The 13974-nt window shown below is 39.4% G+C and overlaps 1 protein-coding gene across 1 annotated transcript; it reads right to left on the bottom strand.

Moving 5' to 3' along the window:
• Nucleotides 1-2507: 2507 nt before the first annotated feature.
• Nucleotides 2508-13089, bottom strand: MSTN (myostatin). The gene is made up of 3 exons (XM_060780515.2): nt 12504-13089; nt 6887-7260; nt 2508-4101 (listed from the first exon to the last, which is right to left on the bottom strand). Exons 1-3 carry the CDS (start codon nt 12874-12876, stop codon nt 3721-3723), a joined length of 1128 nt encoding a protein of 375 aa, XP_060636498.1. The 5' UTR covers nt 12877-13089; the 3' UTR covers nt 2508-3720.
• Between the last annotated feature and the right edge of the window lie 885 nt (nt 13090-13974).

The following is a 13974-nucleotide window of genomic DNA, read 5'->3' as shown; positions in this document are numbered from 1 at the left end:
TTATTGCATACTTATAATATAAAAATTATAAAATATTTTGTAAAGTATTAGCTTTTAAGAAAAATAGAGTTAATGAACACGTTCGTGTTTGTGTTGTCAACAATATATTGATATATTACTAAAGTATGGCAAATTACATTTTAGCTGAATCAATACAAAACTGATTATTCATCAGGCTGGAACCAAAAAGCTGTGACTAGTGAAAAAAAGTCACTTGTATCGTTCTGAAAATGCTTGTGCAAGAACTTACAGCTCCGCACACTGCTATAGGTGGTACATACTATAGGCATTTTCATACTTCTCTTGCATATCTCGGAATTAAGTTTCATTTTTCTTGTGTAATGTCTTAAAACAAAATATATAACAGCCCTTCCCTTTGTGTCCAACCAGTAATGTCCCCTGTTTATCTCCTTGTGCAACTGAGTAATTTAAAAAAAAAGAAGGAGAGAACGAAAATGTATATACGTGTTCTATGCTTTACATAGCAGTAATGGTATCCAAAATTGCTCTGGTCCACTAATCCATATGCACATAGAATGATTACATGAAGCGTTTGTCATTCATTACAAGTCAAGAAGCAGAACCCATGCAAACAATAAGTGTACAAAAGGTTAGTGGAGCAGTTAAGTGGTGAGGAGAACATCATGTGTACACACTGCTCTCAGAAATGTGGGAACAGTCCTAGAACAGAGTGCACTTGGTACACAAGAAGAAAACCTTGATGTGTCTTATTATTAGAAGTGTAATCATACGTGATAGAGCAAGTTAACCCAAAAGATGTTGCACCATATATTCATGATATATTAATAGTAAATAAAAAACAAACATTTATTTACATTATAATAGTGTGTATGCATGTGTTTGTGTGTGTGTATATATATATATATATTATACAAAGTTAGTAATATATCAATGATTTATTTTTTACAATACTGTACTTATTAATTCTGTCCATTGGTTCATCATAGTGCAAACTGTAATTTTGTAATGTGGGCTATAATTTTTTATTTTTAAAAAATTCCTTTCATCATTCCCTGTAATATCGATGTACGCTAAAGCACAAAAAACATCATTAATTTTTAAAATCTCATTCCTTTTGTATGATTAATAAACTATACTTGAGGAAAAAGACATCAATTTTTGTGCTTTATATTATAAAAATGTCACTCTAATCCTATGGCTTTCTGCAGTTCCACTACAATATAAAGTTTTGTTATAAGGCCCTAAATCCAACATTGTGCTACCACTAACACCCAAACCTTCTTCTCCTAAACCCTCAGATACACTTGTTCCATTGTGTTTCTTAGAGCCTATCTGCTTGGGCGACAAAACCTGAATTGTTCCAGAAGTTGCCTCTAAGCATCCAGATCATGTCCAAAGACTTCTGGACTCCAACACAGGGTACAACTGGATAACTCCATTGTATCCTATGTCAGCAGAAGGTGAGGAATGCTCAGGACCCTCCACAAGCTCCAAAGCAGCCAGATAAATCAGCAGGGTAGGGAGATAAACAACTGTGCCAGCTCTGGTTTGGAACCAGTTCCACTGTTCACATAGGTCCATGCTGCCATCCCATTTTCCTCGTTCTCCTTGGCATGGGGAAAAGAAGATGACACTTAGCTTTTTGCATCCTTTGTCACTGTGGTGGTGGCAACAGAACTCTGAAAAACACCTGGCCATCACTGGATGCCTTTGTCAATGGACCTCATCTGATGGAGGTCCAGAAGCCAGGGGACAGTGGGGGAAACCATGGGGCAGCATCCAGCTTCATACCCTCACCATCCCATGGTGTTTCCTGGCTGCCCCCGGGTTCCTTCCATGCTGTCCCCAGCTTATTAAATGAGGATACGGGGAGTCATCCTTATCCTCAGAGCTTCCTCAGAGCACACTGCGGAGATAGAGATGGAGATGGGACGGGTCACCACCAAAAGTAGCCCTGCATCATATGATGGGCTCTGTTGGGCTCCGTCCTGGCTCCGCCTCCACAGTGTCCTAGGACAAGGAAAAATCCCAATCCATAGTCAGCAAAGGTGCTCACATGACATGGGAAGGGGAACGGGATCACCTTTTCTTTACTACTTCCTCTCTCCAAGATGTATAGGCATGTTTGCTAATACTGGCAAGGGTGCTTGGTGATAGCCAGGAGCTCTCCAGAGGTCTTCGGCCACCACTACAGTGACAAAGGAGGCAAAGGGTTAGAGTGACCAACCATTCTGATGGCACAGTTAGAAACGAAGAGGTGTAAACACTCCACCAGAATCTAGGACAGTCCAAAGCTTCAGACTAGCCACGGAGCAGGTTTTCAGAGTAGAAAGGAGAGAATTGGGCAAAATGCAGGAGGTAGATTACATGAGGCCATCAGAACTTTTTTGTGCTTCCCAATTGCACCCAGTGCTCTTTTGGTTTTATGGGGCATTTCCCTCATGTTTTAATCTCCTTTTGTTCCAGTTTCGGTGCAGGCTTTTAGGGGAAAGAAAGCCTTTTTTGCCGGGGACGGGGACGGGGACGGGGGGGGGGGGAGCTGTTGAGATAGGTCTAGAAGATGCAATAGTCTTAGATTCTACTGAAAAGCTATTGTGGCCCCATAGCCTTCCATAACACTTCATCACACTAGAGAGAAAAATCCACTTAGAATCTGGTTTTTGCCTCCTGCAGAATTCTGGCGTTTGTAGTTTAGTGAAGCTGTTAAAGGCTCCTTCTTAAACTACAAACTGCAGAATTCTGCAGGAGGCAGAAACCAGATTGAAAGTGGATTCCTTCTCTAGTGTGATGAGGCAGCTTGTTGCCCATCCTTGACCAAAGGGGCTGCAAGATGGAGCAAGAGCGTTTCCTCCCATTTTACCCAATGGAGTTGCTTTATTGGTAGGAATTATCCTTTGAAACCTGGTCAATCTGGTAATCTAATGCAGTGGTTCTCAACCTGGGGTCCCCAGATGTTTTTGGCCTTCAACTCCCAGAAATCCTAACAGCTGGTAAATTGGCTGGGATTTCTGGGAGTTGTAGGCCAAAAACATCTGGGGACTCCAGGTTGAGAACCACTGATCTAATGGTTAATAAATCATCTCCTATATTTTTGTGCTCCAGCAGCCAATCTTGGGTTTGAGCTATTCAATTTACTGTGACAGCACCATTGGTAGAAAGTAATGAACATGCTAATTATAAAAGGAATGGAAACATAACATATCTAATCTAATTTGTGGATGTCTGTTTTGTGGAATTTCATCTTATCAGTTTTCATACTCTAAACTCAATTCAAGTGTTTGAGGAAATTCATTGGTACTCTCTTCACTCTATATATCACCAGTATATCCTCTAGTGTAAATGAAATAGTAAATTAAACTGTTCAGACTATGTTCACTACTCTACTCGTTTTCATTCTCTGGAATATAAGAAGGTTGCTCTTATCTATTTCTGATGCCTTTTATATGATTATGTTGTTTGCATAAATGAAAAGAGATCCCTTTCCAGAATGAGAAATTCATTGTGAAATCCTGTAAGTTTGATTGTAGCTTATCTTTTCACTGGTTAAAAACCAGCCATGCATTAAAATGTCCTTCAGTCCACATACTGTAGTTTGCCTGGTAAGAAATCTTTGCAATAGCCTAGAGTGCAGCCTAATAGAGGTAGGCCTATTGTTCAAAAATTCACAGTTTCAGAAATTGCTCAAGGAAACTTTTTTGTAGATTCCGTATTTATGAAGTAGCAAACCTAATGAAGGACTCATGAGCACCCACAACGATCTACTACCATGGCTGGTATCTTTCCATACATGATTTGTTCTTTCCCATTGAAGTACAGCATATTTATGGGGGACATCTTAGTGGGTGTGCAGCAAGGGCCCGCCGAACCTCTTGGATTTGCTTGATGGACCAGATGAGTGTGTGGATATTTTTGTAGAAACACAAATTCACATTCTCCGGAGCAGTAGTTTGCTTTGTACCGTTTGGGTGCAATGATCCAGTCCCATCCAAATGCTTCAAAATCCACAGTCAGTGGGTACCGACAACATCGAGACTCTGTTGAGTGCTCATCACAGTCAAGACCAAAATCTCTACGAGATCTTTTCGGTGTGTCTGTAATCCTCACCTCTAAAAATGGATTCTATGAATAAAGGGAAAAGGATCGTGCAATTGAAAAATAACTCTCATAGGTTAATTAACATTTAACACAAAGGATGCCCCTCAAATGCCATGTATAATTATAATGATGATGTAAACAATCCCATCCACTTCTAAAACTGCCTGAAGTAATAGCTGAGATTTATTTTATTATTGTGTTGTCAAAGGCTTTCATGGCCAGAATCACTGGGTTGCTGTGAGTTTTCTGGGGTGTATGGTGATGTTTGAGAAGCATTGTGTCTTGACATTTTGCCCACATCTATGGCAGGCATCCTCAGAGGTTGTGAGGTCCTCACAACCTCTGGGGATGCCTGCCATAAATGTGGGTGAAACATCAGGAGAGAATGCTTCTTGGACATGGCCATACATCACCACAATCCAGTATTTTATTATTGTTTTTCAGTCATAGATATTAAACCTTTTTGGTAATACAGTGTCCCCTCACTTATCTTGGAGGTTCCGTTCCAGGACTACCCACGATAAGTGAAAATCTGTGAAGTAGAGACGCCATATTAATGTTAATATTTATACATTATTTGGTATATTTTATATATTATTTTCTTACCAACATGGTTTGAATTTATTGGGCGGCAGGCCCTGGCCAGATTGAATGGATGTAGGAATAAGGTCAGGTACTGTTCAAGCTTCATCTCGTACCCCATCTCTTTTTACTGTTCATTATATTTGTATATACACATTACATCTTGTGCTGTCACCATTTTTCCAGGACAGGGAGACTTTGGGGCTTTAAAATTCCTACTTCTTTTTGTTAAGCTTTGAGAAATAACACATCTTAAACCTCTGGACAATCAGGGTACATCTTCCAGTCAGAGTTTTATCCAGTATTTGAGCTAGATGTTTCTCATGCTTTCCAACATTTCTTTTCATTAAAGAACATTTTATTTTGGGGAAAAAATGGAATAGCTGCACAGCCATTTAAGACACTAAAGACCTCATCACATTGAGGTCCCAAACGCAGGCAGCAGTGGGGGAATTCCTCAGGCAGCATAATGAATCCGTGGGGGAGTGGGAGAAATCGTCGCCTCACATTGCCGCTTTTCGCATCACACAAGAGATAGTGTCACCATCTGGCTCCCACCCCGGTGTCCCTGTAATGAAAATATGGAAAGCCTCCAGGACGGAGTCCTATCAGAAGTAGCCCTGCATCATGAGATAGACTCCAGCAGTCTCCATCCTGGCTTCATCCTGAAAGCATCCTAGGACGCAGGAAGAAGTTAATGTGATGAGGCCCTAACACTACAAGCCACATGCCAAAAAGCACACATCAATGTTATGCTGTTTTCTTTGAGATTATTTTAATTGTTAAGAAAAGGCATGGGAAGGGAACTAAAATTAACAAATACTATTTGCAGTCATGTAATAGCTTTTTATTTTATTTTATTTTATTTCCTATATTTATACCTCACTCTTCTAACCCCCAAGGGGGGACTCTGGGCAGCCTCACAAATACCATACGGTGTCATCATAATAAAACAATCAACAATACATTAAAATATTAAAAATATTAAAACAATAATTAAAAAAATTGATTAACACATTTAAATTTTTTTTATTTCTCTTAAAGTATATGGGGCTGAGTTAAACAAGATGATAATCCCTATGTGAATGATGTTGAAATAGCAAACCAAAGTCTATCTGATAGAGCAAGCTGTCAACTCAAATCCCTGAGTATCAGTGGTTTCATTAAGAGACACACCATTCTTTTTACAACATGCATTACAAATAATGTCGGCTGCTTCATCTGACATTATTTCTAGTAACAAGGTACAGTAGAGTCTCGCGAATCCAACATAAACGGGCTAACAGAATGTTAGATAAGTAAAAATATTGGATAATAAGGAGGGATTAAGGAAAAGCCTATTAAATGTCGAATTATGTTATGATTTTACAAATTAAGCACCAACACATCATGTTTTACAACAATTCGACAGAAAAAGCAGCTCAATACACTGTAAGGTTATGTAGTAATTATTGCATTTACTAATTTAGAACCAAAACATTGCAATGCATTGAAACAGCTGTGGATCCAGGAGGGATGCAGACTGTGTTGGATAATACAGAACGTTGGATGAGCAAAGGTTGGATAAGCGAGACTCTCCTGTAACTTGAGGAACTGCCATGTATTTGTTTTTCTAGATCAGTGGAGAGACTGGTTAGAGGAAACTACAGTATTCTGTCTGTGGACTTTTAATGGCCATCTGGTTGTTCACAATTGCAAACAGAATGATGAAGTAGATAGATTGGTATAATCCACCAGGGCTTTTGTTAATATTTATTTATGAGATCTATTTAGATTATTAGGGAAGAAACCATTCCCTATTCCATCTTAATTTTATAGAAATAAGATATTGATTAATTTATTTATTGGACTGAAAAGCTACACAATTTTGCAGTACAAGAGCTTAGTAATTCTCAGGGTAACAAACTGTTAACGAATTGGATATCTCGGCTTCTTTGTGGATTAGATATAGGTGTTGTCACTGCTATAGATAGGAAAAGGCTGTAAATGTATGTATAATTCTTATTTAAACTATGAAAGAGTTACTAATTTTGTTCATTTGCAGATACTTGTTTGCTAAAGTACTAAAGACATTTATTTGGAACTAAATTTTGGAAGGCTTAATGCTAAGTAATAATGTTCATGGCAACAGCCTTAGAAAACCTCGGGATTATTTATCTTAAAAAACCCATTATTTTCCAATACTAAATGAAAAGAAGATGTGTGTAGATTTCCAGGTAGAACTCACCAATCCATCTTCCCCTGGTCCTGGATAAGTTACTGCAATATCTCTTCCATTTTCATTCAGGGCTTTAATCTCAATGCCCAAATTGGATTCAGGTTGTTTGAGCCAATTTTGCATAACGGACTTCACGTCAATGCTCTGCCAAAGGCCAGTGCCTGGGTTCATGTCAAGTTTCAAAGATCGAATTGCAGTTGAAGTTGCACCATCTTTCATGGGCCTGATGAGTCTCAGGATCTGCACAAATACTGTGGTAGGCCTCTGGACTGGTCTTAAGTAGATCCACAACTGGGCCTTCACCACTTTATTATACTGTATTTTAGAGCTAAATTTAAAAAAACAACATTTGGGTTTTCCTTCCACTGGCACCGGAAAATCAGCTATAAAGGAATGGAGAGAAAATATTACTCATTTGCAAACATTCAGAAACATTTGAACAATAAAGCATAACAAATGAGATTTCTAAATCACTTAATATGAAATGACCATTTACAATTGTGGGACCAGGGACCTTATTACATTAACATAGGGATCCACCATGCATCGTGGTGAATGTAGCAGTGCCCGGACAGAGCTCTGGGGATCCCATTGCCTCATGCCCCACATCACCCAGCTTCCCCCTTACACCATCCCACAGGGGGAAGCATCCGCTACCTAGCTCCCCCTCCCATTGTTGCAAATGCAACACAGGAAGCCTCCCGTGTTCCCACGGTGGTTGGATACGCCGGTTCCCCTTCACCTTTGCCATAGAGCCCTGCCGGAAGTAGACATATGTCTTAGGATGGAAGCTGGCAGATTCCATGACAAAAGAGAAGAGGAACTGGGGTACAACCAGGGGCGGCTCAACCCATCACGCAAAGTAAGCTTTTGCAGTATAGTTGATTTTGCCCAGGGGCGCTCTTGAGGCGCTCTTGGGGGAAAATAGACCTTGACATATGCGAGTTGTAGTTACTGGGATGTATAGTTCACCTCCAATCAAAGAGCATTCTGAACTCCACCAATGATGGAATTGAACCAAATATGGCACACAGAACTCCCATGACAAACAGAAAATATATATCAGTGATTGGTTGGGGGGGGGGGGGGCAAAATACTGTTTGCTTACCGTTGAAAATTACCTAGGGCAGCCTCTGGGTACAACAGGCAATTTAGCCTGTCTGATGAGGTTGCAGGTCTAATGCACATCACTTTCCAATATCTTATTTGTTCAGTCTCCCAACATGTCCTACTTCAAGTCACTTAATTCAATATCCAATTCCTCCTTTGTTTACCGTTTAGGTATAGTATGTGTGACAGATGTCATGACTGGTCTCCATGTGTACAATTTGGGTGTAACTAAGATTTTGCAGACTGCTGTACTACCAAATATAAATAAGTATGCTGCTTGACATAAAAGGGCCACATATAATAATAAGAAACACATATAGAAATTGCTGCCAGATACTCAAGAGGAATATCTCATATCTTGGTGCAGACTGCGTTATACTAACTGGTTACAAATAGTATGGTTTCTGTAATGTTTTAGAATAGCACCTTTTTACATTTGAAGATGCATGTCTGCAATAGATTCAGGCATTACATCCACCTAATATTCTTTTACTTTCTTTCTGTATTTCTCCAGATTCTCTAAAGCAGCTCACAGTATGTATACAATACAAAACGTCTATTAAATATCTTACAATTTAAAAATTACAGTCATAACAAAATGAAAACAAATGATAGGGAAAGTGGAGGAAGGACAAAACATGGATGTTAAGAGGCTGAACAGAAAAAGCACATTCTAAAAGTCATTGCAGACTTCAGTATTGCCTTGTAGCCCATAGCCTGAAATTTAATGGAAACTAATAGGAATATTCTGGTAATTGGAGGCTTGTAAAGAAACTAAAAACGTTTTAACGGTTTCATCTGTATTTCCAGGTTGTAATCTAGCGCTTCATGTGGATGGCTTGTTTTAGACCCTTCTGCTGAAAACTTCAAATTGAAATTAAATAATTATGATTGCTATAAAGAAGGATAGGATACACATTGTAAAGGAATACACTTAGGGAATCTCTGGAAGTCCGTGCGGTTATCCTAGCTGCCACCAGCTGCACAAATCACTCTCTGAAATCAACTCCCCTGCCCCAGTCAAAATCACCAGGGATATTGAACACACTGTACAAATGTCCTCAGCCTGAAAAAGATTGTGACATGCAACGTCTTACTAGGCCAGCTCCTAAAATGTATTTATAAGAAGAGAAAGAAGGGCAACCACACATTTAACTTCTTCTGTTATTTCAATGTAGGGACATATTCACTTGATCACATAAATAGGGCTGTGAATGAGGTATATTAGGAATCCAGTGGCTTCTTTGAGTAGGAATACACTTGTCAACTTTATCTTAATGTCTTAATTTCTAATTTACATGAAATATTTTTGAAACATCAGATGTGTTATCATACAACAGGTTTATTACTTATATACACAATATAAAGGTACAACTTGTCTCTATTGTGAATAAATGTCCGTATTCATATAGATTTCAAATGGGGGACATCAATCCCCTCTAAGTAAGTACAATAGTCCAATATATTGATTTCTAATTTGCCATGTGAAGACCTAGTTTATGACAGCAGAAATTGCCGTATGCAGGAAAACTAATTTTAGCAAACAGTGAAGTTATATAACCTGTTAGATACTTATAAACTCTCCATATTTGTAATGTAATGCAATTGTATTCCATTTTGATGTATACTAACATAAAAGGTAAAGGTTTCCCCTTGACATTAAGTCTAGTCATGTCCGAATCTGGGGGGGGGGGGGGTGCTCATCTCCATTTCTAAGCTGAAGAGCCGGCAGCCGGTGTTGTCCGTAGACACCTCCAAGGACATGTGGCTAGTATGACTGCATGGAGCGCCATTACCTTCCCACCACAGCAGTACCTATTGATCCAACTTCTTGATTGGCAGAAGCTAGGGCTAACAGCAGGAGCTCACCCCACTCTCCAGATTCGAATTGCCGACCTTTTAGTCAGCAAGTTCAGCAGCTCAATGGTTTATCCCGCTGCGGCACCGGGGGCTCCTAACATACACGTGATCATATAGTACTCCTGTGTGAATAGCTTTTTGGAAAGATTGCAGTGTAAGCAAGGGATTTCTACTTCCATCCCTTTCTCTCTTAACAGACATTAATTCATATGTGTCTGTAAATAGGGAAGATACACACCATTCACATCAGTGCACCCAATGGAAAGATAGTGATGCATTGAAATAATACTATTTGAAGTCAACTGCATATTCAAATCTAAATTCTACATTCAGAGCTTAGAATTAAGTTGTGTTGAATTTAATGGGATGAGCATACTTAGGACTATATTTCAAATTATCTAGAGGGATTTCCTTTTTTTAAAAAAAATCACTGTCAAAGTTGAGAGGTGCACCTAGTCCAACCCCCTGCCAGCTATAGCTGACTGTATCACCAGAAGACTTTTGTTGTTGACTATACTTAGTGCTTATGCTACTGCTGCCAAGAGCAAATCTAAGTCACGACTTTTCTTTTTACATTATTTCATCATCACTCCAAGTGTTATTCCGAAAACAGCTGCCGTAGCCAAATACTTTAGATAATGAAGCACATGAGATACTATAATATTATCTGTGGAAAAGATACTTGATACGGGCCACGGCAGATGCTTAGCACTAAGAAGATAACTAAGAATCTGCTCATTCAGTAAATACCTTCAGTCCTTCATAGCACAACTGATAGAATTGACAAGCATGCATTAACATTATTAATACTAAAAATAGAGCGCGGCTGGCAGTTAATGAGCTTTTATGGTAATCAGTGCCAGTTTTATAATTTAGTTACTTAAAATATATATTTTGTATTTGTAATCATTGCTGACAAGCCATGGGTATTTGAACTGAGTACAAGTGTTGTGAAAATTATGTCAGGCAGTTTGTTCGAAGCGTAGGAGAGCATGCTGGCCACATCACCTAGGAGGTGTCTACAAGCAATGCTGGCTCCTTAGCTTAGAAAGGGAGATGAGCAGAATTGGACTTGACTAAACTTAATGTCAAAGCGAAACCTTCACATTTACTCAGGAGAGCGTACAAGTTTTCCAAAGAGAGTGGTATGTGGACTGAATTCTGGACCAAAACTCCCTGTTTTGCCACATTTGCACTGCAGCGAATGCCACAACACAGCAGAGCAAAACCAGGACGGCCTCTCTCCAGATTGAATTGCTCTGAATACAACTCATGCCCAAATATGCATTCCAAAGTATCTTTGTGTACAGCTAGAGCTGGATTGTGGCTTCAGGGTGAGAGCATTGTGGCTTTTTGGCTTTCACTAACATCACAGTGTGACCACATCTAATTGGCTTTGTGGCTCTGTGATGTCACCACATAGATTATATTATGTTGCATTAGCTGGGTTGAAGGAGAAGCAAGAATCCTCCTTAGAATTAAAAACGAGATGACAAAGCAACAAGGGATCGGGTGAAAAGCATTGACATGTGCAAAACTGGGGATTGGAATCAGGAAGTTCCCTCTTCATAGCTCAAATCTATTTGCATTAATATTTTTTGTCATGTCAGGAGCGACTTGAGAAACTGCATGTTGCTTCTGGTGTGAAAGAATTAGCCATCTGCAAGGACTTTGCCCAGGGGACAACCAGATGTTTTGATGTTTTACCACCCTTGTGGGAAGCTTATCTCATGCCCCCACATGGAGAGCTGGAGCAGATAGAAGGAGCTCATCTGCGCTCTCCCCGGATTCGAACCTCTGACCTGTCGGTCTTCAGTCCTGCCGGCACAAGGGTTTAACCCACTGCACCACTGGGGGCTCCATATTAAAAATGAATACACTGGAGATAAATGTTTTACACTTGTCAATGATATTCTATCTCTTCTTTTCAGAAAATCCCCAAAAATAGACATCTTTAAAAAGATTGCTGGTGTAACATGCACATTAATATTTTTGTATTGTTATCATAATTCTGTGCAAATGGTTTGATAAAGTACTGAAATAGTGAGGTTGATTAATTGTCATATTAGTATATCTGTAACAACCAGGAGCCTCTGGTGACACAGTGGGTTAAACCACTGAGCTGCTGAACTTGCTGACTGAATGGTCGGCAGTTTGAATCCAGGGAGTGGGGTGAGCCCCTGCTGTTAGCCCAAGCTTCTGCCAACCTAGCAGTTTGAAAACATGCAAATGTGCATAGATCAACAGGTACCCCTTCGGTGGGAAGGTAGCAGTGCCCCATGCTGTCATGCCGGCCACATGACCTTGGAGGTGTCTATGGACAATGCCGGCTCTTTGGCTTAGAAATTGAGTTGAGTACCACCACCCAGAGTTGGACACAACTAGACTTAATGTTAAGGGGGAACCTTTACCTTTACTTTAACAACCAGAAGGGAATATTTATGGCGGTTTTTCTCATGTTATGCATTATATTGTATATTAAAACTAGGCATGCATTAATGCTCATGTGCATGCACACTCAGGTATACACACATGACAATATTTTCCCGTTCCCGACTGAAAGCAATTTTTAAAGAACACTTAAAAGAAGCTATTTGCCTTTTCACACAAAGACGCAGAAAACATGATGTACAAAATGTAGTCATAAAGTACTTACCTTCAGTTGGCATTGTAATAATAGTTTCAGTTGTTGCATGATAATCATCATCTTCCAAAGATCCGTCACTGCTGTCATCTCTTTGGACGTCGTATTGATCAATGAGTTCTTGTACTGGCGGAGCTCGAGGTAAAAGTTGCCGTATAGCATCCCGGCTAATGTTTGGTGCCTGTTCCAGACGCAGTTTACTGAGGATCTGAATTTTTATAGCTTCTATTCTTGAAGATTTTGTACTTTGCCTCCATGTACATGCATTGCATGGTCCGTCTTTTTCTATATTCTCATTTGCCTGGTTACTTTCATTTGGATCCACTGGACCAGGGATGATTAGCATGAGAAGATAAATATAAATATAACTTCTAAACTTTTGCATTGTCCCACATTCACTGAACTTCTGTTCCTTCTTCTTTTTTCCCCCCTCCCTTCTTTCGTTCTTTTTCTAATCTTTCCGTACTCTGAATCGCTGAAGGCAAATGCAACCTGAGACAAGTCACCACTCTGGTGAATCTTGTATATTCCAAGAGGGCTTTTTATATTCCCAACCCTTCATTGGCTTGTGTCGTCAAAAGTGGTGATTGGCTGTTAAACCAACAATGAATCTAGCTGTCAGATGTTACAGCTGTGTCCGTCATAAGTTGCTAGACCTTATTTTGTTACTGCCAAAGCTAAGCTGATATTCTGACTGTTCCATCGAGGATCTCTCCTCAGAGGCTGAAGTAATATTTCCAAGGAATATGGCCAACCGTATCGGAAGATAGTATTACCATTCTTAAATCTGAATCAGCTGCTTCTTTTATTATGAATCAATCTATATATCCCTCACATATTAAAAAAATAACAAAGCCAATAACTGAAACAGAAAACTTTTTCTATTTTGAAAGACATTCACTGCCAAATAAAAATGCTTCCTAAAAGTTATATTTTGCAGCATTGATTGAACAAAAATGAATGTTGATTTAAAGTCTAGTATTGTACCTAAGTATAATTCATACAACATAGGTTTTTTAAAGAAATCATTTCATTATATATCAGTGTATAATTGCAGGTTTTTGGTCATATTTACTTTGTGAGACATCTCCATCCTGAACACTTTATATGGACTAATGCAGCTCTCCAGATATTATTCTACAAGTCAGTAGCCCTCAATATTGGCTATGCTAGCTAAGACTGATGGAAGCTGTAGTCCAGGCACCTTTGAAAGGCAGCATTTTGCTTGCCTAGTATATTGCAAGATGCCTTTCTCCATACTCAGATCATCCTTGCTTAATTAAACTGCACAAGTTTAGATTTTGGCTTCTCTCATCTGCAGACAATATTGGTGGCATTCATTATGTCTTTGGTCAGTAGAAAGGCATACATGTTACCTACAAGAGGTTTTGGGAATTGGGGTAGACAGTTGGGACCCTTCAGATGTTGCTGTAGACCAGTGGTTCCCAACCTTCCTAATGTCGCGACCCCTTAATACAGTTCC

The sequence above is a fragment of the Anolis sagrei genome, chromosome 1 (assembly GCF_037176765.1).
Source record: "Anolis sagrei isolate rAnoSag1 chromosome 1, rAnoSag1.mat, whole genome shotgun sequence".
NCBI classification, from domain to species: Eukaryota; Metazoa; Chordata; class Lepidosauria; order Squamata; family Dactyloidae; genus Anolis; species Anolis sagrei.
The sequence above is the reverse complement of the archived record's forward strand: the minus strand, read 5'-3'. Positions and strand labels throughout refer to the sequence as shown.